The sequence below is a fragment of the Pelmatolapia mariae genome, linkage group LG2 (genome assembly GCF_036321145.2).
Source record: "Pelmatolapia mariae isolate MD_Pm_ZW linkage group LG2, Pm_UMD_F_2, whole genome shotgun sequence".
In the NCBI taxonomy this organism is placed as follows: Eukaryota; Metazoa; Chordata; class Actinopteri; order Cichliformes; family Cichlidae; genus Pelmatolapia; species Pelmatolapia mariae.
The window spans coordinates 4,815,516-4,841,975 of record NC_086228.1 but is presented as its reverse complement, the minus strand read 5'-3'; the positions used below and the strand labels follow the sequence as shown (position 1 = coordinate 4,841,975).

Here is a 26,460-nt window from a genome sequence, read left to right as displayed (position 1 = left end):
AATTCTATGCCTTCCAGTTTGAGGAACCACTGATCTACTGCCTTATCCTGCATTGAAGTTGAGCCAGAAAAGCTGATTAAAATATTTAAACTTGCTCACTTGATCAAAGATACATTTTTGGCACATGTCATATCAATGCATGGTTCAGACAAAGAAGCAGGTTTTACAGCTTGGCATCCATTTTTAAAACACCTCTGGGGATTTACTTTAAAGCTATATCTAAACTCACTCTAATTTCTGTGGTGACCAGGATATAAACAGAATCACCAATCGAATCTGATGAAAAAAAAATATTACAAGGGAAAGCATTTTGCTGTAAAATTTCAGGATGCTTTTAGAGGATTCCTCTCTAAATGGTAATGGTCTAAAATGGGGTCTCAAACTCCAGTCCTCGAGGAGTGGTGTCCTGAAACTTTTCCACGTGTCCATGTTGCAACACACCTGAATAAAAATCAATAGGTCATTAGCAAGACGCTGTAGAACTTGACTACATGCTGAGGTGGCAGCCCCTAACCCAACTCAAGTAACTTTAAGTGTTTGGAAAAAAGTACTTCTAAAAGTACTTTTTTGCATTATGTTCATGCACTCATGAGCTGCTGTAACATGAATCAAATGGCTGAAATGCCACCTCAGCATGCAGTTCTATGGTCTTGTGAATGACCTACTAATTGTATTCAGGTGTGTTGCAACAGGCACACAAGGAAAAGTTTCAGGACACCGGCCCTTGAGGACTGGAGTTTGAGACAACTGGTCTTAAAAAAAAAAAAAAAAAAGTGTGCAACATTTCATGAACTGTAAACCTGATCATCTCAGGACCCTCATCTTGTGTCTCCATGACACAGAACCACTGAGCTAAAGTCTGTAAGCAATTAGCCTAGCTTAAGGTACAAATGGCTAGCTTAAACGCTCTCCAATGGTTAAAAATTAAAAGAAGATAATAAGCTTTGAAGTTGTATATGAGTCATTATACCAAGGAGTGTTTAAAAACAAGAAACATCCATTTGTGAGCTTCACCTTTGGCGTCAGTTTTTTTTTTTTTTTTTAAACTCTGGACTGCAGGCTAGCTGCTTCCCCACTGCTGATGCTAACCTTTTAAGAGGAGCTTCTCACCTAAACAAAAATGTAGCTATTCCAGCAAGAATGATGTTTAAAGCACCTGGCTACCTACCAGTTAAGAAAAAATGCCACGTATTTCAGTATCACTTTGTTGATTATATTTATAGGGAGCATACAAAGGCTTCAGCAGGGTTTTGGAAAAAGAGCAAAGATGGCAATTGACAATTTTAGAAATTGTTACAGATTGGAGTGTTTCCAAGAGAAATTAAATGACCCAGCACATGGAATTACTAAATAATTTTATTTGAAACTTTCAGCTGCAATAAAAACAACACTTACAGGCCAGTTCTGAAGCAATATATATACAGATTCAGTGACTTGAAAGTACTCTAAGGAATAATATCACAGTAACATGGGGGACACTTAAAGACTTACTTTGTCTCATTAAAAAAAAAAAGTCAAATCAAAGGAATGTGAAAAGTTAAAAATCAATCTCCATCACCCGCGTGTATGATGATTAAAAATGGGTTAATTACTACATCATTCTAAATGACTCTTCAAGCTGGAGTATGCGCTCTGACTTGCCAGAGTCAAAGTAATAAGTAGTTAGTGATTCTGTGGAGGAGATCCAGTCAAGCAGAAATGGACACCTCCTTTTCTGCTCGACTGGCCCCCCATTACATTAAAGGGCGCTGCAGCGAGAGCCGATGAGTGGGCTGGGGTCCTGTATGGGGCCAGCACTTCACTACACTTAGTGCAAGAGAAGTGCTTGATCATTACTGCAATATGAGAGATTATTAGAGGCTCAATGACTCCTTCAAGTTGGTGACTTGAATTAACAAGGACGAGGAGAACAGAGGCGGGAGATTACTCCGCTAACAGCTACAAATCGACGTGACCTGCGGTGACATTTTTTTCATGACCTAAAAACAACTCGGAAGTCAAAAAGTTACCGATGGCGTGACATAATTCCTCGACTCCTTCCAGTTATGCAACACAGCATTTGGCATTAGAGGCAGTGCCATCAGAAGTCTCCTAACAGCAGAGTAAAGTGACGGTACGTGCAGCCAGCATTAAGCCTCGAGAACAAAAACAAAGTCTGCAGCACAGAGAGAAAGGACTTAGTTTAACAAGTTGTGTGGCAAGAAGGGATGTGGTGCGTCTACAGAAGTGTCAGGGGGTAAAGAGAAGGGAGAGAGCAGTCCTCCTTCTTCTGAAGATACATCTCGCTCTCTCACACTGGAGCAAAAGCATGGCCTTTGCACAGGGGCTTATCCTTCTTCGAGTAGAATGTCTTCCCCTCCAGGTTGATTTGGCAGAGCTTTAAAGATGAAAGGAGACACACAGAGTGAGAGAGACGGATTGGGAAACGAGGGCAGAGGAGATATCAGACTTCAACACTGCCGATGTGAATTTACACAGTTTCTAGTGGCCAGAGCAAGCTTTACTTGACTGCATTTGCTTTCAGTTTTCCCTCACAGAATGAGAGAGATGGAGAGAGTGATAGACTGCAGGTGACAGGCTGAGAGAGAGAGGGAGAAAGCTTGAGGTCCAGACATGGAGGCAAATTTTTTTCTCCAGGTGCCATTGTACTGGGACAGCTGCGAGATACGGGGGCAAAGAGAGCCCACAAGGAGCTATATCCATCAAAATGACTTACAGCACAGACGAAGCACGTATCGTGCCAGCTGTAGCCCAAGGCCTCCAGAAACCGATCCCCGGCATCAATCTTGAAGTCACAGCCATGGCATTTGGTGCCAAACATCTTCTCATAGTCTGGAGAGGAGGGGGGAGGGAGGGGGGGTGGAGTGGCAAGCAGAAGAAATGTGAGATAAGGTGAATATAAGATTACATTTTTAATTCAAAAGAGCTTTTATCGTTGCCCGCATCAGGCCAAGGAATCACCGCGGCCTCCGCAATCGCCGTTTGTAAACATCGCTTAACCTTTACTGGATCCGTAGAGACTGAAATCCTTTTCCACATCTTTCATCTTTAAAAGAAGAAGTGGAGGCTGTTTGCCGCTCCGAGATGAGCAATCCTCACTACACGCTACACGCAACCACTTAAGGGACTGAACGGTGTAAAATAAAGACGTATAGAGCTGCTTTGATGCCAAATGCCAGCTCCTCTTCTTATTGGCCATTTGATATCTATACTGTTTGTGTTATTGTGTCCACCCACTGTACATTAGTGCCTTTCCAGAGTGTAGGGGTGGGATTAGGATGAGGTGGAAATTGCTCCAGATACTTGACTGGATTTGCCAGTCTCTTTCATCACAAGGACTCTGGGGGGGAAAGTGTCAGATTATAATGCTGCTTCTCAAGAGTGAGTGGGTGAGAGCTGTACAGTCCCCGAAAGATGCTGAGGCAGCAGAATGTTTATCAGAGCTGAAGGCGTTATTTAGAATATGAGTACCCAGGTTCTGGCTTCGCCTCTGATAAAGCAGCAATCCACGTCAGATGCCCCGCTAAATCATTTATATCATAATAGAAGAGCACGCACCATTCATAAAACCCAATAGAGGTATGTATGAAGTAAACTGGAGCTAAATAGATTACAGCAGATGAAAACATCACACTTTATGATTGACTGCGGCATGTGCCAGGAGACTCGAGATGTAGGTTTCTGCCAAACCCCACAGCAATACTACAATGTTTGACAAAACGTGTCAGAAATAGTTTGATTTTTACAAAGAAAATAATGAAAATTATTTCAGTTAGACTGGAGAGGATGCACTGTAGAGAGGAAACAATTTTATCACAAAATGCATGCTACACCTGATTCATGCACTGGCTGAATTTAAAGATTTTGTACCCCGACGTCTATGACGTGGGCCGAGCTATAGGATCCATTTAAAATGTGCTTTGTGGGTGTCAGCTTGCTCTGTCTCATCTGTGGACTTGAGGCCAGTGCAGATTTATAATCAGGCTCGATCCACGTGTGAAGTCGCGGGGCGTCTTACATGAGTCGAGATGTTCTCAGTCGGCGCTGGAACTAATCGATCTGCACACTTGGATTTTCAGCACGCTCAGGCAAATGCGATCTGGCTTGGACTCGGGTTTAGAATTAAACTTTTTATTAAAGCACAGGTTTCTGTGGGCGCTTCCATCTGCTCAGCAGAACTGACTACTGTCATTGTTGCAGTTATTAGTAGTAGTAGTATTTGCAACTGTTCCTTAGAACTACATAAATCCAACTGCTTTTATTTCCAGCAGAGGATTTTTCACCATGGTGACACCTTTATCTCTTATGAAGCCTCCAGTATTGTATTGTTTGAATGTATGAACAGAGTCCTTGAGTGAAAACACAGTCGAACTACACATTTGGTCACGACTGAGGTCTTTATTATAAGTAAACTATCCTTTTTTCACCAGACACACGCGAGTCTGGAACCAAACTGTCCTAAGGAGTGATGAAATCGTAAAAGAAAGGCGGACATTTACCACCTTTTGGAGCACAGTTGAAGCACAGACTGCATGTTATGGTTTTTGGATCAGACTCAAACTCAGGATACTGCACGCTCGTATGGTAGCGACTTGTTAATGGTGAAATAGTGATGCCCTAAAGCTTGCCCTGCTTTATCGTCTATTTTACTCTAAATGGAACCATAATTTACAAAGTGAACACCGAGCTGTATTAAATAAGACTCGAAACTAGCAATTCAGAAGAAAAACTCATTAGGAAAGTGGTTACAGAGGTCATTAATCAAGACAGAAGTACACTCATTTTTTTCATGCACTTCTACAGAAACTGACTTCTTTGTCAAGCTGAGAGACGTCGCCCCCTGCTGGCCTATAGGAAGAATGGATGTAAAATCACACTAGCTTTAATTTGAATTCAGCTTTTTATACTAGGTGTGAGTTCATCCCATATTTTACACAACAGAGGACATCACAGCCATCACTACCAAGCAGAATAGTTGTATGTATCCTCCCCTGGCCCTTGGGAGACAATCAACTGTGTCACAGCATTAGTGTTGTTTCATGTAGGATGTGAAGCAGTAGCATCCGTTTGTGAATGTGGCTCCAAAAAGAGCCGTTTCGGTCTTTACTTTTTCCTCCTCGTTTTTGTTTTTTTTTTTGTACCTTTTCCAACTCTTACACAATAAATTGCACCATTTGCATTTAGATTGCTCAGGTATGCAAGACAGGAAGTATAGTATGTGTGGACTGCAATGGTTCAGTTACTCACCTCTCTCACAGTAGGGTTCACCCTCCTCCATGTAAAAGGCTTGATTCCTGATAGGATTCTTGCAGGCTGCACACTTGAAACACTGAACATGGTAAGTCATCTTCAGTGCATGCATGATTTCCTGATGGGGGGAAAAAAGAAAAAGGTTAACTTTTTTTTTTTTTTAAACTTTGAAACAGCAGTGCTTTTTTGATTTTGCTGGATAGAACAGAAGCTTATACCCCTATGATCTTCTTTTTGCACTTGGCACAGTTCGGAGCGTATCGGTTATCGTGGCACTTCGTACAATAGACGGCTCCCCTTTCTTCGAAGAAGCCCCCCTCCTCCAGGACCGCCTTACACTGCGAGCATGTAAACTCTTCCGGGTGCCAAGACCGTCCCAGTGCCACCAGGTACCGTCCCCTGGAGAAAAGAAAAAGAAAAAAAAAAAAAGACTCTTGGTAACACATAAATAGGGATTTTTTAAAATATAAATTGGCTAAATAATCCAAAGCTTCAACAGAGGAGTGAAAAAAGATCCAAAGGCACTCAGCAAAAATACACTAGACTGTGAAATGTGAGCAAACGCTGAAGACAAATTTTAGGTTTTCCAGAATTTGAATATTCACTCAAAAATTAATGACTAAAAGCTCTTTGTTTGCAATGGTGACCAGAATATCAACCAGGGTTTCTTTGTTATTCTGAGTGATAACAAGATGTCTCCAGACTCTGTGAAATATGCTGACTGGCTTAATTTGCTGCAGACAGGCAGTGTGTCATGAATATTAAGAGTCTTAAATTGTCATCTCTAACAGGAGCCTCAAAGGAGCAAACGCAGAGCGCCTCGCTCGAGTTAAAAAGAATCAGCCCGTGTGTAGCGGCGGTGCAGCCTTACCTGATGATTTTGTTGCAGGCACCACATATGGGGGTCCTCCCGCTGTCTTCCGGCGCCTGCTGCGCAGCCTGCAGGATGGAACTGCGGCTCTCCATAGGCGTGGGCTGGGCTGGCTTCTGGTGCTGGGTCACGACGGTGCTGACCTTGTCTGGGCGAAAGCGGTCGGCAAAATTGGGGTCCGAGACCCACGGCGGTCGGCAGGAAGGAGCAGAAATCTTTGGTGCGGCGGCGGCGGCACTTGTCGATTCTGCACACCACAAAAAAAAAAAAAGAAAAAAAGTCCCATAACAATCCACCCTTCAAACAGATGTCTGTGGTGACAGCTTTGAGTGTCGCGTTGTTGCTGCTGTATTGACACTTAAGACTTAGAATCTATTAGCGCAGCCTCTCCCGGAGGCTGCTGGGGCTCTTTTTAACGCATCAGTAGGAGAAGAAACTCACCATCTGGTTTATTTGCTGCTTGGGCCTTGGCAGGTGAGGGAGTTGGCTCAAGGCTGTGGGGAGAAAATGACTAATTAGAAAAGGTAGGCACGCACACACACACACACACACACACACACACACACACCTACCTCAGTAACTATAGTTACTTCTCAATGGATGCCATGTTTGGATATCTCCTGCCATGGCTGAGCTGTCACCATTATGCTGTGCCACGGATTACCTTGTGTGTGAATGATTCCAAGCATCATAATTAATATTAATTGGGATTAACAGGGTAGCATTGTGCCCCCACCTGTTGTGGTCACACATTCTGTTTCAGAGTATTAGATTTAACTGAAAGCAGCACAATAATTGAAATTTCTCCAGTATCAAAGAGCAACAGTGAGCAGTTTCTATCATGACTCAAAAATCAATCAAGCCGAACATGATTTCAGCGTCATCACCCTGCTGTTCAAGAGCCGCAGCCTCTGATGAGAGCATAAGAAACACCAACATCTCCTCAGACTGACTGACGTCGCTCAAAGTTAGGCAAAAGTTAGAAGACTGGAAACTCAGTCGCTTTCAGATTTGGGTGCGGAAGAGTTTCGCTTAGAGCTTGCATGTGCAGGAGTGTTGAAATAAAGCATTTTCTACATTTCAAAGTTCTGTTACCCGCAGCAAGCGTCACTATATTCAGAAAAAGCTTCAAATCTTGACGGAAGACAGAAAAACAACTTCTGAGCCAAGACAGTGAGCTCTGGAGACTTTTATCTTGAGAAAAAGAACCGGGCGGGGATTGTAACAGCACCTTAGGCATCTATCGTGTTTACATCATCAACTGTGCCATCTAAAACACACTAATGAAAGGAGATGAAATCCCCTTTCATTAGCGTAAAGAAAATTAAAGAGATTGTGAAATCAATTACCCTACACCAACCTCATCCCATAGTTGTGCCTTTATCAGGTTAAGTCTGTATATGAAATAATGTTATTTATGTCGCCAAACATAAAGACACGAGGAAAAAAAAGAAGAAAAAAGTAGCTACAGAGGCAGAAGTTACAGCTGGGAGCAATCTAGCAAGAAAAAAAAAAGCATAAAAGCCGTCTGCTATTTCTGGAATAATAAAGAACATTAAATCCCTTTGCAATACCAAGAATCTGGCTTATAGGACTAGTGACAGTAAGGAAGCTAAATCTTTCTAAATTAAGGAACGCAAGACCTCCTACCATGAGATTTTTGCAAAGAACCCGCAGAAAGAAAAAAAAAAATGGGTAAGAGGAAGTCAGAAGACTGGATGAGCAGGATGTCTGCTGATGGAGTCAAACAAAGGACAGAGGCTGTTTCTGCCCGTGTGTGACTCACAGACCCTGGGTCAGCTGCCCTCCACTCCACACACACACTGACAAGCCTCACATCTGGGACCTCACCTAACAACTCACAAAACAAACTCCTATTCAACACCGCTGCCCCGGCTACAATCCCTTGCCAGGCTGCCCGTACGTGTTGAAAGGCCGATGGCTCGGCTGTCTCGCAACCATAAGGTTTCTTTCTTCTCTCTGCTGCACCTCACTATGATGAATGTTGCAGGTGCAAATTGCACTACACCTCTATGTCGGCTTCTTCCCACCTGGAGCAGCCTAGATCGTGTTATCCTTGACATTTTCCCTGCTTTCAAACCCCCTCCTCCTCCTTGCTCAGCAAGAGGCTTGATATGATGCAGGTGCACATTTTCTCTATCAGAGGCTGTGCAGACGGGATTTTTTTATTTATTTATTTAGCTTTTGACTGGAGCATTTCCTTTCACTTTTCTTGTTCATCCTTTGCAGCTCTGATTTTAGATTCATCTGTACCGGTTTCTCTTTTTTCTCCCCCCTTTTTGGGTATCCACTCCTGTGGGATGCATCAACCTGAGCAACGAGGAAAGCAGAGAACTTTGCCGGATGCTGAGCTGCCAGCAAAGGAAATAGCAGGTTTTGATTTTTCATGGAGCAACAAGCCCCTGACATGTGTCACCCCTCCACCCAGTGAGGAGGTAAAGATGATGCAGCTCTGCACGAAGTCGAATGTGACTAAAAACCATGTGCGACAGTGGTGGCACATGCCTAGAAGGGCTGAATGAGAAACCTCATTCATATTGGCTCTTCAGATCTAAGCTTTGCACAAAGCTTTCTTCAGTATCTTCCTGCTTACTGTTATTTCTACAGATGTAAAGTAATATTTTTACACATTGATTTTTTCCCCCTCTGCAATCCTCTCTTACAGTTGAAATTTCTCTACAAGTTGATGCTTGACTTCGATTAACTTGTCTAATTTAGCACATTGGTCTGGATACATTCCTACTCTAGCTAGTTTTCCACTAATTTTTCTTAATTAGTCACTTAGTAATACCTCCAACTTCACTATACATTAAAACACATTTGTCAGCCATTTCATTAGATACACCTGCTTCTCTTTAATCCAGATATCTAACCAGCCAATCACATGGAAGCACCGGAATGTATTTACCCTTGTAGACATGGTCAGGATGACCCGCTGAACTACAAACTGAGCATCGGAAAGAGAAAGAAAGGCAATTTAAGTCTCTTTGAATTCATCATGGTCGTTTGTGCTAGACAGCATGGTCTGAGTATTTCAGATCTACCAGAATTTCCCACAAAACCATCTCTGAGGTTTACAGAAGATGGTCTGAAAGATAAAATATCCAGTAAGCAGCAATTCTCTGCATCAAAAATGTTTTGTTGAAGGCAACAAGCAACTTAAACAGGCACTTTTACAAAGTATGCAGAAGAGCATCTCTGAATGTACAACACATTGAACTTCGAAGCAGAAGAACACCTGTCAGCTAACACAGGAGTGGGACCTGGAAACAGCTAAGTATCTGCATCTGCACGTGTCACCAACAATTGGAAACAAAAGACCAGTAAAATGTTGCCTGGACTGATCAGTCTCTGACTATGCTGCGACATTCGGATGGTAGGTTCAGAACAACATGAAAACATGGATCCATCCAGTCTTGTATCAATGCTTCAGTCGGGTGGTGGTGGTGTAACAGTGTGGAAGACATTTTCTTAGAGGCCTTTAGCACAGCCTACCTGATCATTGTTGCTGACCATGTCCTGTATGAACACACTGTATTCATCTTCTGATGGTTCATATCATCTCAAACTGCTTTCTCCTTGTACTCACACGGCCAGATCACCTGATCTCCAGATCTCAAACCAACAGAGCACCTTCAAGGTGCGATGAAACAGGAGATTCACGTCATAGATTTGCAGCGAAAAGAAAAATCTGCAGCAATTGTGTGATGCTGTCATGTCAGTATGGACCAAGATTTCCCAGGAATGTTTCCAGCACCTTGTTGAGTCTATAAGCACAAAGAATTAAGGATCTGAAGGAAAACACTGGGTCCAATCAGGTACCAGGAAGGCATTCCCAGTGAGTGTGCCACAAGCTCATTACATAAATCTGCTCTCCTCACTACTGGTGCATTTGTTAAACGAATTATTTGCCAAACTATGAAAACTCTGTCAGTATGTGCTAATAATTTATCTTCGTCTTCCACCTGGGTCTGTGCGCCTCAGACCAATCAAGCTCTATTTCGATGTTTATGGACCAGCGTTGGTTAACCAACCATTTCCCCCTCATAAAGCAGCAGTTATAATGGTTCCCCTTACATGACATGAGATTTGTTTGGACAGCACGAGAAACAAAGTATAAGCATGAGTCAGATGTGTGAGAGTGAGCACAGCTAAAGGGTTTAAAGCCGTATCCTCAAGCTCCAAATCATCTCATCTGTGGACATTTTTAAATGGGATTTATAGACGTCCTTCACTATGGATGTTATGGATTTTATACATCCAGAAACATTACTACAAGGAATACTACTGATGAAAAGTCATTACCTACCAAACCTATTTGTTTTAGTCTGGTGTCAAAACCTATAGCACTTCAGGATTACATTTTTTTTCGCATTCCAGGAAAATGCAAATAACTCGAGACAGACTTTCCTCACCGTTCATCTCAGCACTTTATAAATGAGTATGCACATTTGTTGGGTTTTTTTATGCCCGAATGCACAACAATTTTCTCTCAGGGGCAATAAAAGTAAACCTTGAACCTGGCTCTTTAAGACATCCCATTAATTCCAACCTGCATAAATACTGAATAAAGCCTCGCTTCTATATAATCACTTTTTGTTCAGCACACTGTAAGTAAAGCAATTGTGACTTAGCAGCAGGGGGGGAAAAAAGAAAAGAATTATTAGAGAGATATGCCCTTGTAAGCTTAAAGTAAACAAGAAAAGAAACACAGAAGGACAGAGAACAAGAGTTGCTTTTTTTTCCAGATGTTTTATATTTTATATATTTTTGATGACAGCAGGAAAAAAAAGTACAGTTTTTTTTCTTTAAATTGTGCAAGAAGCCTATTAGAAGAGGGGATCAAAACTGAGAACTCTAAAAGATGAAAACTCAATAAATGTAAACAGGCAGCAAAAGAGACAGATCAAAAGGAGGGTCTGAACTTCACAATCAAAGAAGAAAGAACAGTGCTTCCCACCGCCGAGACCCCCTCCCCACCTTTCCACCAGTTTACTCCGAGTAACGCAGTGTGAAATGGAAAATAGGGCTACAGACACAATGGTCCACAGTGTTGTCAACAATCATCAAGTCAGAATTTCAGAGGGAGATCTTAGACTTAGGCTCAGTATGCAAGGTTCCACTTTAGGCTTTTGTCATCTAGGATACGTTTCTTATATTTTTGCTTTTCTTCGCTTCCCCAAATTTCTTTGTCAGTCCATCTGCATCTAAGGAGGTGAATTTGTTAACTGCCAGGAGACAGTCCACTATCTTCGTCGTCTTTATCACGTAGTCGTTGCAGTGTAGCTATCGCTAGCCGGCTCTGGCTGGGCTCTGCGTCCCAGGGCGTCTAGGATGTCGCTCAGGATTTAATATTGAGGGCGCGAGCAGACCTGTCGTGGTGCCAATCCCTCAGACGGGCATAGCGGGGACTCTGAATCTCAGTGAGGAACTTTTCCCTGACCGCAGGCAAAAACAGATATGAGAGAGAGATAGACAGGAAGGAAACAGATTGCAGGGGAGAGAATAAATGAGATGAAAGGGATGGAGCAGAAAAGGGAGTAAAGTGCACAAAGTGAAAAGTTGAGGGAAAAAAGCAGAGGGATGTAGTAGTAACATTTATGACATTTAGTACTCTTAAATATAACGATTAGAAAAGTATGGAAACAGAAGGAACCTGCTAATCTCCTAATTAAAATAAAAGGGGACTTTTGAGGAACATAGCATACTGATGCTGCATGCACCAAGGTAATTGGACGATGGCTCCAGTTATGTAGAAATCAGAAATTAAAATGCTATCAAATCTTCCCATCTGCATTTTAGCAACAAAGCAAAAAAGCAGAAATGTTAATATGTTACGCTACTGAGCAGACTCAAAACAACAACAAAAAATCCACACTATGAACAAAAACACACCACGCATGCTGATGTTCAAAGCAGCAAAGTTATGGTTGCTATATCTGTACAACACCACCATGGATCTTACAGTCAGGATGTGCAGACTTTTAGCTTTAATTCAACGAGTTTAACAGACACTGATCAGAAACCTTTTTTTCATTATTAATTAGTGCTGTCGCGTTAATCTCGTTAAAATGACGTTAACGCCACAACCGCATTAACGCGGCAAATCTCCGTTAGCAAGTTAGCGGGGATGCCCCGTGAGTGGGGCTGGACGGTGCTAACGCGTCAACGAGCTAACTGCGCTAACGCGTTGACACCTCGCTAACGGAGATTTGCGGCGTTAATACGGTTGTGACGTGAACATTTTAACGAGATTAACGCTAAAATCACTAATATAAATACAGTGCCTCAGTACCATTCCTTTACAGGCCCAAAAGTATGTGTACAAATTGGGAAGTACCATTTTTAAGGCAGGATCTGGAAACCATAAACATCCCCGAATGCCACGTTTCCTCCTTTAAGATGCTTTTCTGGGCCTTTACTGCAGCTGCCTTCAGTCGCTGCAGCTTTGTGGGGTTTTCTACTTTTAGTTTTGTCTACAGTAAGAGAGCAGCATGTTTAGCCGAGGTCAGGTGACCTAACTTGGCCATTCATGAACAGTTATGCAGCATTTGACTGAATCTCAGCAGAAAACACAGCTCTGCGCACATAAAATGTATCCTGTTACTTTCTAATCAGTAAACACAGATTTATAATGATGATCCCATGTCACTGTAAACATTGCAAAAAGTCTAATTACTGAATGATCAGTGTAATAATTCTGTTAAACCAGTTTAAGTTGATCTTCAGGTCTACACTTAAATCAGATCCGTCTCGTTTTTATTCATTGTGGTGGTACACAGAGGCAGAGCTGCACGATTTAAACTAATTACACTAACGGGAGAGGTTTTTTGTTCCTTTTCTTTTTTCAAAGTAACTGCCAAGCTGAGGCTTCCACATATGCAAGTGTACAAACACAAACACGTGACCGGTCACATTAATGACACTCCGTTTACCTGGACCTCTTCATGTTTTCATCATCTGGGTCCTGCACTGAGAGATCCAGGAGAGACACACATCAGAATGCCTCACTAATACAAATGTTGACACACACCTCAGAATAAGTAATGATATTCCTTATATTTAGCTATGCAGTTTCTTTGTCAGACTGGTTACAGTCAGGGTAAAAAACATGAAAACCTGTCAGTGAAAACACCAGCCACCTCTCTTCAGCTGAAAAATGAAGAAACCCCTCATCCACCTTTTCTGTGTCACTCATTCTTGCTGTCACACTCAGTCCCAGAGATCAAATCACATCAACCGTTTAGTAACAGCCCCACCGTCCTACACCTTATCTTGACTAACAGAGGCCCACCCCTCAAACCCATTACTCTCTGCTGTAACAGTCCATCACTTCTGTCTTAGGCCCTGACTTACTGAAGTCGGTGCCTGTGAGCTGAGCCAGGATGCGGAAGGAACGAGACTGGGTGGTACCAGTGCGGGGCTGCCAGTCCTCAGTGTCCTCAATCAGCCTCTTCTTGCTGCGGTCGTTGGGTATAAAACAGGGGATGTTCTCCACCCTGAGGCCGTGCCTGCCGCGCACGCACACACACACACACACAACAGCAGCAGCAGGAGCAGGAGCACACAGCAGGTGTGGTTAACACAATCACATCCAGGGACTACCCACTCACACAAACGCATGGAGGAACGCTTAGTATCAGAGTCACGCAATAACAGCACTAATGGACACCCATTACTAAGATTTCTCATGGGGACACGGCAGAGGCTCATAAACGGAAGATACTCATAACTGTCATAAGAATCAGTGCAAGAAAAGCCACTTCACTTCAGTACCTGGCTTTATGTGAAGAGGGAAAAAAAAGAAAAAAGCTAAAAGGAGAAGCATTTATTTTTCATAAACAACTTAATCACTCAAATGAAATGCTTTTTAAGCTGCTCATTTTAAGCACAGCTGTAGGTCAACTGCAGCATGCGTTCGTAAACAAGCGAGAGAAATATCAAAAGACACAGTCATTAATGAACTGCCATCCTCGCTCTGTAAACACAGTCACTCAGTCTAACAAAAGGGCATCAGCATTTTCTCTCTTTTACATAAACGGCCTGGCCAGATTAGCCTACAAAGCCGACCGCACAGCCACCATGCAGCTGCCCCTTACTTGGACTGTTGGTAGATATCATCATAGTAAGTTGCTTCACCCCTGTGGATTAGACCAAAGAGCACGTAAACACTAGGCTCGTGAAGTTACCATAGGAACGAGAAGATGGAAGGCGATATTTGACAATATTTCTTATTTTGCACAGACCGCAATGTAAATAAGATAAATAGTTTAACTGTGAAGTAGGAGATAAACAGCAACTTCATTCTCCTTTTTGGGGTCTCTGACTTTAAGGCTAATTAAAAAGGTGCACAATATTAGACTCGCATTCTTCTTTTAAATTAAGTTATTCTAATACAATAGTTTTGTGAAGTCACACCCAGTAAAGACATGCAACCGAACTACTATCAGGCTGTGCACAGCTTTGTCATGAGACTAAGTGTGAATGCCAATTTATAAAAGTGTATATATACACACACTTGACTGCAAATGAAAACAAAAAAAGAAACATACTAACTTGTAATGAGCTTCCATCTGTGGAGTTAAAAGAAGAAAAGAGTGAGAAAAAGGTTAGAGTTAAGATTTCAGGGGGAGGAGAAACTGAGCACGTCTATACACGACAAAGGTTTCACACAACAGACGATCAAAAACATTGCAAAATGCAGAAACCATGCGAGAGGTGTGTAGAGACATGCCGCTATTGTCAGCAGGCTCTGTGAGAGGAGGAAGAAGGACGGCATTGTTTGACTGTCAAATCATCCATTGTCACCCTGACCCAAAAGGACTCAGCAGACTGGCACAAAACATTTGCTTTTCTGCTCCTCTCATCCCCGTACACAAACACCTCACGGAGTTACGTACACGGCTGTAGCCTTTTCAAAGAAAAATTAAACCTAATTTCTATGCCATTGGGCTTCATTCACGGGCAACAGGAGCACAAGAGGGATCTGCTCATCATAAATGCTACAGCAGTGACGTATTACTGGTAACTCTGTCCAAACAACACAACGCTAAACCTGTTCTAACACGTCGGGCTTAGACAGCTTTTTGGATCCAACTATTAACTGTGGAGAATCAAAGAATAGATGACGTCGTCACCAGATTAACCTGATGGTTTTGATTACGCTCAACTCTTTTCAAACATGACAAGAGGAATTAGTGTTGCAGAGTAACAAGAAAAGTTGATTTTACAAAGAAGAAGAAAAGCAGAGCAGGAAAAGCTTGGAGTGGGAACCCAACAGAATGTATGAGGCTAAATACAGCAACAGACCACATCTCACCAACGGCTGGAGACAGAGCGCTGCCATGACCCAAATTAAAAGGAACCGGCCTATCCTTACAGACCATTTCATGCCAAACTTCTACTTTCCGGATCATTTAAAACACATTTCTTGCAGGAATACTTGGAAAAAAATATTAAAAACTCAGCGGGTTAAAGAAAAAAAAGAAAAGAAAAAGCAATGAACATTTCAAGGTCGAAGGCTCACTTTTACAGCAAACTACATCAAATTGTTTCTGGGAATCTGCGTCTCAGGCGGTACAGCAGATTATCCCGTAAATGCAGAGGCCGGCGTTCATTCCCCGGCTATTCCTCGTACCGAAGTGTCCTTGAGCAGGACTCGGTGACAGCTCGATCAGCATTAGCGTGTGAGATTTGTGCATCAGAATCATAATGTCAAGCGCCACACTGCATCTGTCAAACATTACATATCTCATTCTGCTAACTGTAGATGCAAGAGACAAGTAATAATCAGGCTCGATCAATAACCCATCTGCTGAAATGGAAAATCTGTTATAAGAAAGAAATGATTTTGCAAGAAATATTTCGCATCTTCTTTTCAGTTCCCACTATTAAAAACAACATCAGTGCTTTTCTCTCCCACACATTACGCCGACTTGCAATCATTTCCTAAAGACTCACCTCCACTGTCGCTTACTCATTCTAATCTATACTCGAATCCAGCCTTAAACAAAGTCTTTGTATAAATCTTAAAGATTTAAATCATGATGTTTGTTTTTTTCCCCGTCCTAAGGGAAGAGAAGACGTAAAAAGGAAAGTGACTGAGTAAACAGATTAAGTTAAACACACAAATTGAGGATGATGGGAACAAAGATTAAACAATGCAGAAAAAGAAAAAACTCGTGACAACATCTACAGTGTCCAAAGAACACAGAGAGTTTAACATGGCTGTAAAACTGTGACTGATTATTGGCACATATAACCAATCCCTGTTCAAATACTTCTCTGTCATCTTGATAGATTTCCCTGCAGCTGTCTTTCATCCACAGCTGGAACTGCATATTTCAGCTAAACATTTCCTGCTATACAAACACCACCAGACTTAATCAGGACACAATCTACAACAGCAACTACTACTGCTGGTGTGTTTAGCATTAGCCTAAGTTTAGACAAATTATTGGCACAGTTAATAATTGGATTTCCACAGTGAGTCAGCGTGCATTTGCCCTGCTCTCTTTTCTCTAACGTGCCCTAAAATAAAATGTAAAAAATCTGTGACTTCACTTTGGCACCACACCGCAGCACTGATTGGACTAAATTCTTTAAATTCCTAAAGGCATTATTTTCTTTTTAAGTTTAAAACAAGAATAATGAGACGTCAGAAAAATGCCATTAAAACCACATTAGTCACGTTGCGGTTCCAGTGGTAATAGCGTTTATTCATCCACCTACCCATTCTGTGGCTGAGGTGTACTGGCATGCCCCTGTGAGCGCGGGGTGTTGAGTTTAGGAGAGTAGGCCACAGGTTTAATAGCAGGTCCTGAGTTGGCACTAGCACCACCTGCTGCAAATGGCCTCGCCATCTTGTTAATGGTCGTGCTCGGGGCAAAGGAGTACTTAGGCGGAACAGAAGCTGTAGCAAGCGAGTCCTGTGAGGGTGTGGGAGAAGGAGACAATGCAGCACAGTGCACGACATGCAGTTAGACGTTTGTGACACGCACAGAGAACTCCATCTGCCGTCGCACAAGCCCAAGCTTTTCCAGCGCAGTCCCAATATTTCATTATAGCAAAAAGATTACTCTGTACTGCGACGGCGGCTCTGTCAAAAGCCTCCGGGCTTTTCTCTACACATGGAAAAAAGTGCTTAAGAAGTGTGAACACAGATTTTATTTGTGTTGGCAGTCGGCCAATTGCTGGCCAATGTAATCTGCTACTAAAATGAAAATGCTCAAACTGTCGTCTATAACTGACGTGTCTCACTAATGAGATTTCCTCCTTGAGCATTGTGCATGGACTGCAGCGGGAAAATAAACAACTATTAAAATAGAACAGTGACTCTGCGTTTGTGTCATGTGCTGGCTGCTTTTCTAAAAACCGTTCAGTTTGATCAGCTGGCCGGGCGACTCCACAGACTTAAAGCGTCAGTATTTATCTGGTATCAGGGACTGTGCGGGAAATTCCAAATGCATCAGCGACAACTCCCCGGCAAACTGCTAATTTAGCAACCTGCTGATGCTTGGCTAATGCAGAGTGCATGGACTCTGTGAGAGCCTGACAAGGCAGGTGATTCACACGAAATTGAAGAACACAAAGTGACACGAAAACTGTGAGTAACAATTAAGTTTGAATTTAACTGTCACAGCACACCATGCCAAACCACCCAGAGTGTCCACACTGAGGTGGGGCTCGGTGAGTCAGATAAATGCAGGCTTACCTTCTGGTCTCCACCCGCTTTGGAGGGTCTAAAGAGAAAGAGGAAAAAAAATAAACACGTCAGAAAAAATGTGCTCATTATTCATTAGATTTCCACTAGTTTTACTTCACATTATCATAAGAGGTAACTTGGAAAAATTTGTTTAATTTTTTACAGTTTGTGTGCTGTACTTTGTTTTAAGGTTCACAAAGGGAAAAAAAAAAAAAAAAAAAGGATTTTCATTTTAATAAACTTATTAAGAGAGCCGAGAATCCAGCGGGTCAATCAGTCCTGTTCAGGTCTTAAAGCTTCTCCCAGGATTAACATCCCTGCGGTGTCCCCCGCCCCCGACAGAGCACACGTTTATTAGAATAAATCTTTACGCATTAAACATAGAGGCGGCCGGCTTTACACTTCTGTTTCCTCCTGAAATAATTGAACATAAATCACCACCACCCTTTGACCAGCGCTTACACGCTGCACAAAGCTCAAATAGGGTTAAGCCAGAATGAATCCACCCTGCAGTTACTCATTGTTTGAGGCTATAATCACCAACAAAAACAATGGGCCGCGCTTCCTGTGACACAGAAAATAATAACTGCTCATGCTGTTGCCTGTTCAGCCGCTAATAGAGCAGTGTTTAAGACAGAATGACAACAGGGCTGAGCAGATAGACAGGGCAGCGAGGGGAAGGCATACTGACATGTCTGCTCATGTCACATTTTTGGAAGACAAATCGATGTGACACAGTGCTTGAGCTCACCTTAGCTAGGCTGACAAGTTAATGAGACACATTTGAAATCTGGGACACGGGGAATTCGTGCCATGACCCTTCTGTTACCGCGTTTATTTTGGCACCATGGACTAAAATGAACAAATATGGAGATGATTTTGGCGGTGTTTTTGGAAGAAATCAGTTTGCTTGTGCTGAAACTGAATACGCACGGTGTATGAGATCATTTCCCACCTCATTTCATGGGTCACTTATCTTAGCTGATGCACTTTTAGCTTTCAAGCTGATCTTAGATAAAGTTAGAAATAACAAAAAACCCTCCCATGATACTGTAATCAACTTTGCACACTTCACCAGCATTCTCCATACACAAGCCTCGAGTCCAGCGGCTGGCTAAAATATGAGTCTAATGTGTCCCCGTGGATGCTGCGGGATGTTTTTCCTGTGAAGGTGAAACTCTACTGGACATATTTTTTGGAGGATTTCAGTCCCCATAAAAAGGCTCAGGATAAAGCTAAAACCTTTTCTATTAGACAAGATGATCATTGGTGTCGAACAAAATGAGACGCCAAACCAAACAATAGACCGTATCTCATCATCGCGCAGCTGTCCTCCTCTCTGGGCATAAAAAGAAACCGTGGATGGCAGCCAAGATATGAATAAATAAGACTGACAATAGCTCCTCTCTGAGAAGTGTTTCAGGAAAACAATATTTGCTTGTCTTACAATATAATAACAATCGGACGGGGTGAGATGAAGAGAGGAGACTGGGGAGTCATGGGAAGGGAGTCATCGGAAGAAGAATGTGAAATGTTTACAAAAGCCGGACTCCACAAGGAGACGAGAAATGGAGGAGGAAAAACCACAGAGTGCAAGAAAAGTAAACACGCTGACCTGTTACTGTTCTGTCGAAATATTACACCATTTCCTGCGAAGCCACATTTTTAATTAAACTGATATTTTTCAAATACAAAGCAAGGTTATATTTTGACATCCGTTTCACACAATATCCAGAGTGCAATACTGCTTACATTCACGGGCCACTTTATTAGGTACACCTGTTCAACTGCTCCTTGATGCAAATATCTAATTAGCCAATCAGACGGCAACAACTTGGTACATTTGGGTATGTAGACATGGTTAAAACGACCTGTTGGAGTTAAAACCGAGCACCAAAACGGAGGAGAAAGGTGATTTAAGTGACTTTGAAAGCAGAAAGAGAAAATATCTAGTGAGCAGCAGTGTAGACATCGTGAATGTGCAGCCAAAAAAAAAAAAAACTATTCCAGAAACTGTGTGATGGCATCATGTCAATATGGAGCAAAATCTGAGGAATGTGTCCAGCACCTTGTTGAACCATGAACTATTGTTCAAGGCATATCTAAAAGCAAAAGAGGGCCCAACCCAGTATGACCAAAGTATACCAAATAAAGTGCCAGGAGAATGCAATATACACTATAATTTAATGAATGATAAGACTGATCTGATAACACATCAACAGGATGTAGCAAGTCTTCTTATTCCTGGACATTATACCCTGTTTTAATTGGTTGTCCAATTAAAGAAAGAGAGCTTAAAATGCTTAGAAATACAGGTTAATGTCCAGTAACACGCTGATCAACATAATAAAAAGGGAAACAAGAGTGGGAAAGCCAAGTACCCAAATCTATTATGTTGTACAAATGCAAGAAAACCCGGAATATTTGAAACAATATGCCGTAAACATATCTCCAAATCTCCCTGCTATTCATTCACGTAATGGCTCTGCCTTCTGAGCAGCCTGATAAATGACCTGTGGCTGCTCGGATTCAACTAAACGCACAAAGAAGATTTGTAAGAATTAAAGAGTCGAGTCTCTTGGTAGGAACAATAAAGCGAAGACGATAACACAGCCATTTTCATCTTATGAGGATCACAAAATCAAAATGAGTCCCATGACAGCAGCCCGCCCATCTTTGTTACTTAACAAGTCAATACCTTCTCATTTTCTGAAGGTTTTAGGTCCTTGAATGATTATGTTTGATCCTTCATTGGGAGGGATTTTTCCCCCCCCCACCTTCCCCTCACTCTCTTATAATTAAGCTCTTGATGAAACATTCTGGCTTCGGCTCTACTGAGAGACTTTGTCAAGTATTTCTGGCAGGAAGTATGTGAGCAGGTATAAGTGCTGCCTATAGGAAGGTTACGCAGTGCTAATTAAAAATTACTGAAGCAAAATAAAAAGATTTTCCTGGCGCGCATTTAACAACAAAGTGTTGTATCTGAAAAAAATAAAAGTTTCTCTAATTTCATTATGGAACTGAGGCAAGTACGGTGCCCAAGGTTCCTCTGAAGATGGTGTATTTGAACAGAACAAAGGCCGGTACATCCACCCGACAGCAGTTGCGAGCATATCTGCTGCAAAGTGCGGCGCACTCATCGCTGCTTTTCCTTCTTTATGATGTGAAGGACAGAATATTACTGTTAGAAGTAAGCTAGGATGGATTCAGACAGGCTGTACCTCTGCCAAATCCACGACATTCTCTGCTTTAATAAGTGAGAATGGCGCACCTAGTATTACTATTACTATTAAAATACATGCAGTGAATAATTCATTTGCATCAAGTTTAATTTCAGACCGACAGGCACAAAGTTAGTCTTTTTAAAACTGCCTGCAAGCAAAAGGCCATCATATTTTAAGAGGGTGTTTCAAGGCTGAAGTCTCTTATGAATGAGGCTGGAAACGAGGCCGTTTATTTAAAAAAATAAAAATAAAAAAAGCTTCGAATTGAGCACCTGAATATGGCTTCCACACCACCAATTCTGTGAATCCAAGTGCAGCAGAAATGTCATAGCCATTTGAATTGAATACACATGTGCAAAAAATATGCCAGAATTCATTGTTGCTGAGAAGAAAGGAAGAAAAAGAAAAAAAAAAAAAAAGGAAAAAATCCTTTATAAATGTGCCTCAAGGTTTTTTTGTTCGATGCTAATGAAATCTTCTGAATTATTCTCCAGATATCCTGTTAACTCCTCATTAATAACACCTTTCTGCCAATAAATATTTACTTTGCTTTATTTGAGCCGTGCCCGAATCTAAAAACCAATTTAAAATCCGTCACGTCGGATCAAGTTTCACTCAAAGTATGTCGTCCTATCTTGTCAAAGTAAGGATGAAATTGGGCATTTGTTTTGTGGGGATTTGTGCTTCTGTTTGAATGAGATAAGCGTATCATTTCGTTACATCGCGCGATGTCAGACGGCTAACCTGCTGAGGGTGAGGGTGAGGGAGCCTGCCGCTTCTCTGATCTTGTTTTGTGCCTCCACGTGGGTCATCTCCTCTGCGTTGGCGTCACCGATCGCCACCACCCAGTCTCCAACATCGATGGCAGCCTGAGCTGCCTTTCCACCCGGCGTCAACTGGAGGAAAAGAAACAAATTCAGGCAGGAGGTTAGACAGCTATGGTAATGTGAAGCGTACATGGTAACATCAAGCAGAGAGGACTGTTTCTGTCCATGTTCAGACAGCAGCACCTTGTGAATGCCTTGTGCTACCATGACACACCAAATATCCCTGTAAAGATCACCTTCTCTTTCTTCTGAAACCATTTGAGTTTCCCATCTAGCACAAACGTTAATGGAGTTACAATCATTTAAAGGTGCTTGTAAAATGGGACCGCAAGTGGGCCCGTGGTAAACAAAGGGTTAATGTGAGAAACAGAAGTGCAGTTTAAAACAGTGTCTCAGTTTTTCTACATAACAAAGACATGCTGCTGTAATAAATGACAGAAATCTGTCAGCATGACTCTCTGGGCTTAAACTGTAACAAATAAATGTGTAAAATTACTAAAGAAGGAAAAAACCTTTCATTTAATACAGGGGAGCGTTTTCTCTGTAGGAAAAGCCCTCCTTCAGATTTTACAGGGGCCATCCAGTGAGCCACACTGTTTGCTGGGCCTATTCTGGCCCCTATGCCTTATGTTTGACACCCCTGCTTTAGAGAGCATTTTAAGTTTGCTTTTAGAGATAATGTCAAAGAAAGCTTAATAAATCCCCCTTTAAAGATCGAGCTGTGTGACTTCCATGTTCAGCTCAGCCCCCCTTCACACATGTAAAATAAAAACAACAACCTAAACATAAAAAAAATCATTAATGGGCTGCTTTAGTATGCCACTTTCTAGCCTTAACTCTGAACGCTTTACGTCGTGAGCCACATTCAGACACACACACAGACTTAGACAGCGCTTTATGCATCTCACACATACTGACGCATTGGGGGCAATTTGGTGTTCAGTATCTTGCCCCAGGACATCTCAACAAGCAGCTCAGAAAAACCCAGGAATCCAACCTCCAACTTCGTGATTAGTGACAACCCCCTACACCTCCTGAGCCAAAACTGATTTTGCTGTGTTGATCATTAAAACTCGATGATCCGCTCACAGAGTCTGCGCTTCTGGGTCCATTTCACCAGCAGAGACAGGCATTATGGGTCATCATGACGTTATCAGTCAGCAGCATATGATTTACCGCAGACTGCCAGAGACATACTTGATAGCTGCAGACAAGGACCATGTGTTACCAATAGTCACATCATTTACTGGAAAGAACCATCTACCTTTTCCCACGCAGGCAGGTAAATCACTTGCTGACAGGAGTATGACATCATCCTCTCGGGCTGTCACACAGAACGCGGGCATATTGAGTCAGAGCTTGAGTCAAGGATAGGGTCCTGTTACAACAGGAAAAACTTGACAGAGTTTAGAGAGGCAGTAATGGTTTTCTATATGTGCGCACACGTGCACGACACGTCTGGCAACACCTCTACAGAAGAGAGATGACCCGTCGTGTTCAGTAAAGGCTTAGTCAGCTTTTCCAATGGAAAGACGTGTCATATTCTAAATAAATGAAGAACCAAGTGTTCAGCATTAGATAAGTGAGGGAGTGCCAAGATTTGTAACAAAGAAAAAAAAAAGAGGCCCCACAAGGATTACTCCCTGATGTCATGGATCCCTGTAAATGTTAGCTCATCAAAAGCTCAGAGGAGTGGTGCAATCAATAGCTTTCTGGCATGCTCGGCTAAGCTGTCGCACTCGCCGCTTTGATTGCACGCTTTAAACATAAACAGCAATGTCTGTGGGGGTGGGGTGTAAATATGCATCATAAACAGATGACGGTTAAGGCTGAAAAATGACTGCGCCCCACAAAGACAACGCAAGTTAAAGCCAGTCTGGCATCAAAACATGGCAACGCTAAAAATAGGAAGACATGCATTCCTAAGGGGCAATCCAAGTTACACTTATTTTACAGCCAAGTTCAAGCATCACTTTAATTGCCTTTGATTTTCACTCACTGGAAGCAATTAGAGGGGTTAAGAAAGATTTTTCTTAGTTTAGAAAGAACTTCAAAAGGCCTTTAACAGCTTACATTAGGGAAAAACAACTGTGACATGTGACGTGTTCGGAAAAAAGGGCCACATCCTGGCATAATGCCATGGAGGTTCGCTACAGAGCGCTGCAGTCTTGCTTCCCTGCTACACTGCGTAGTAAAACTCCAGCATCTCGTCACTGTGCCAGAGCAAAACAATTATTTGATTACTGTTAAACAGCATGTCCTTTTAGTTTTTGGCCACAGAAAAGTTGGCAAAGCCACTTGGGAGCTGTATCTTTAATCTCCCTTAAATCAAAAGGGGTTTTAAAATGTTAACCAACACAGTAAATACCCATGAACCATAGAATATGGACAGAAAACCCCAGGAATTTTGGAAGCTTTTAACAACGAAGCTCCTAACAAGGGGTACATTAAGAAATTAAGGAAGAAAATGCAACGGAAAAGCCAGCAGCTTTCCCCAACCAACAACTACAAAGCAATAAATGGCCATCTTCTTTAACCCTAGAACTCTAAGGTCGGGGATTTTTACCCACGCGATTACAGTCATGTGATTATCATGAAGCTCACTTAGTGGTAATTTCCAAGAGAATTCATATGATGGTCAGAGTTCAGGGTCAGTTGGCCATTTTCCCCTCTCAAATAAAAACAAAACAAAAATGAATCTATCTCCGACAATTGTCAGCGATGCAGGACGACTGTGCCTTGACTAGACGAGGCTCACGTGTCCCAGAAGTGGGTGGACCAACTTCCCAGCTCCAGGATTTATTTATTCAGAGTTTTTTTTCCATTAACAAGTCCATAATTTTTCTCTAATTAGAGCCTTTTTATAGTGTCGCCACATAATACATTTTTTCCATTTTATAGGAGGAAATAAAACAAGAGTACTTCAATTCACCATGCTGATGTGAAGAATGTTTTATCAGGTAAAATATATTACTGACTTTAGTGATAGTGTTACAAAACTGCCTGCAGGTGTTCTAGGACAGCGGTTCCCAACCCCTGGGCCACGGACCGGAGTCGTTTGGTACCAGGCCGCAAGAGTTGAGGCTTTATGGTTTTCAGGGTTTTTATCATTATTTTTTAAATCGTTTTTATCGTTAACTCGGTTTCCCTGGGTCTTTTCCCATGTGTTATAAATAAATCTTCCTTTTTTTGGTACCGGTACTGGTTTTATTTTGTTGTATTTATCCACGACACCTTAAAGGCCGGTCTGTGAAAATATGGTCGGACATAAACCGGTCCATGGCGCAAAAAAGGTTGGGGACCGCTGTTCTAGGAGGAATAAAAAGAACCAATGACATTATTCGGGAGGGTCAAGGTGCTCCTCCCGAACTGGTTTTGCTTTTAAAAAGAAGATGTAGATAAAGTTCTAACGCTGTGGACTGTGGACTGCATTAGGTGAATATGTGTGTGAGAGAGAGAGTTGGTTATTGATGGACACGGACACCTGTGCTTCTGGCTCAGGTTCAGAGTGCAGCTGCTCCCTTACTTGAGAGGGCAGCAGTTAAAGTTGCTGTGCTCAGACCTTCGGTTGGTGGGGGGCAGACAGAAACCCTACACCCACCTCGTTCACTTTGCAGCAGTTTGTCAATACAGTTAACGTCCGTAGAAAACATGTTCTTGTTCTTGAAACGCACTCAACTGTTCCCCACAACAGCCCGGGCGCGGCACAAAGACGGCTGCGGGACGAGGCCAGCTCTTATCGTATACGTTTATTTACACTCTACGTGTTACACGTGATTTTGTGCAAATGCGATGGGATCTCACGTCATGCCAATGACACGATGTTTCTGCAGCTTCAAGTATTTGAAACTGCAAGGCTAGCCGAAGAGTTTGTAGCCAGTTTCAAGGCTTTTTGGCAGAGCAGCAAAGCTGTTTTGGAATGCTATTGAATTTCAAAGCATTCGCCAGCCTCTCAAAATGCAGCTTCTTGAATTCAACTTTGAAGTTCTTTCCTTGGGTAACCTCACAGGTGATCCAGGGCCCCCCACACTTGCTCTCAGCCTTTCTTTTTTTGGTTAAACTAATAATGCCCTCAAGTTTATCTGCAACTTCTGATATACTGACTGTGTAACTCTGCACCAGCTCACTTTTATTCTTTCCAGGGCTATTTGGGGGCCAAGAGACAGTCTGTCCTTACATCACTCACTCAAAAACACACACACAGAGCACAGCTGATGCCAAGCCATAAATATCACTCTGAGAAATGGAAACTCAAACCTGTAAGTATGTGGTCACCCCCCACCCCCCCCCGCCCCCCCCCACCCCCATCCCCCCCCCCCCACCCCCGCCCCCACCCGACATGACTGCAACTGAACACCTAGTACCAACTCACCTTAAAAACACTGCATCATAAGACATTTATTTATCCAACTAGGAGAAATGCCCCCTGCAGCCAATGTATCAGCAAGCTCTGAATTATTAAATCACCCCTCTAACAAGGCCTCTCTTCCCGGAGTTTGTGTGAGAGTGAGAAAGAAAGAGGAGTGTTTAAGAAGATACGAGTGATAAAGCAACAGATGGCCT

At 42.4% G+C, this 26,460-nt stretch overlaps 1 protein-coding gene across 4 annotated transcripts in view; it reads right to left on the bottom strand.

The window, feature by feature from the left end:
- Positions 1–1,338: 1,338 nt before the first annotated feature.
- pdlim7 (PDZ and LIM domain 7) overlaps positions 1,339–26,460 on the bottom strand; it is a 31,364-nt gene continuing 6,242 nt past the window's right edge. For 2 of the 4 annotated variants that reach the window (XM_063491201.1, XM_063491219.1), the window contains exons 3-13: positions 21,815–21,966; positions 17,856–17,883; positions 14,699–14,715; positions 13,499–13,653; positions 13,078–13,114; positions 6,563–6,615; positions 6,122–6,368; positions 5,469–5,649; positions 5,248–5,368; positions 2,717–2,832; positions 1,339–2,377 (exon numbers count right to left, since the gene is read on the bottom strand). In XM_063491201.1, coding sequence (XP_063347271.1) covers positions 2,291–2,377; positions 2,717–2,832; positions 5,248–5,368; positions 5,469–5,649; positions 6,122–6,368; positions 6,563–6,615; positions 13,078–13,114; positions 13,499–13,653; positions 14,699–14,715; positions 17,856–17,883; positions 21,815–21,966 — 1,194 coding nt within the window. In that variant the 3' untranslated portion in view covers positions 1,339–2,290. Of the gene's footprint in view, positions 2,378–2,716; positions 2,833–5,247; positions 5,369–5,468; positions 5,650–6,121; positions 6,369–6,562; positions 6,616–13,077; positions 13,115–13,498; positions 13,654–14,698; positions 14,716–16,873; positions 17,071–17,855; positions 17,884–21,814; positions 21,967–26,460 lie in introns of all 4 variants that reach the window. The other 2 variants (XM_063491228.1, XM_063491209.1) reach the window with 2 other exon arrangements.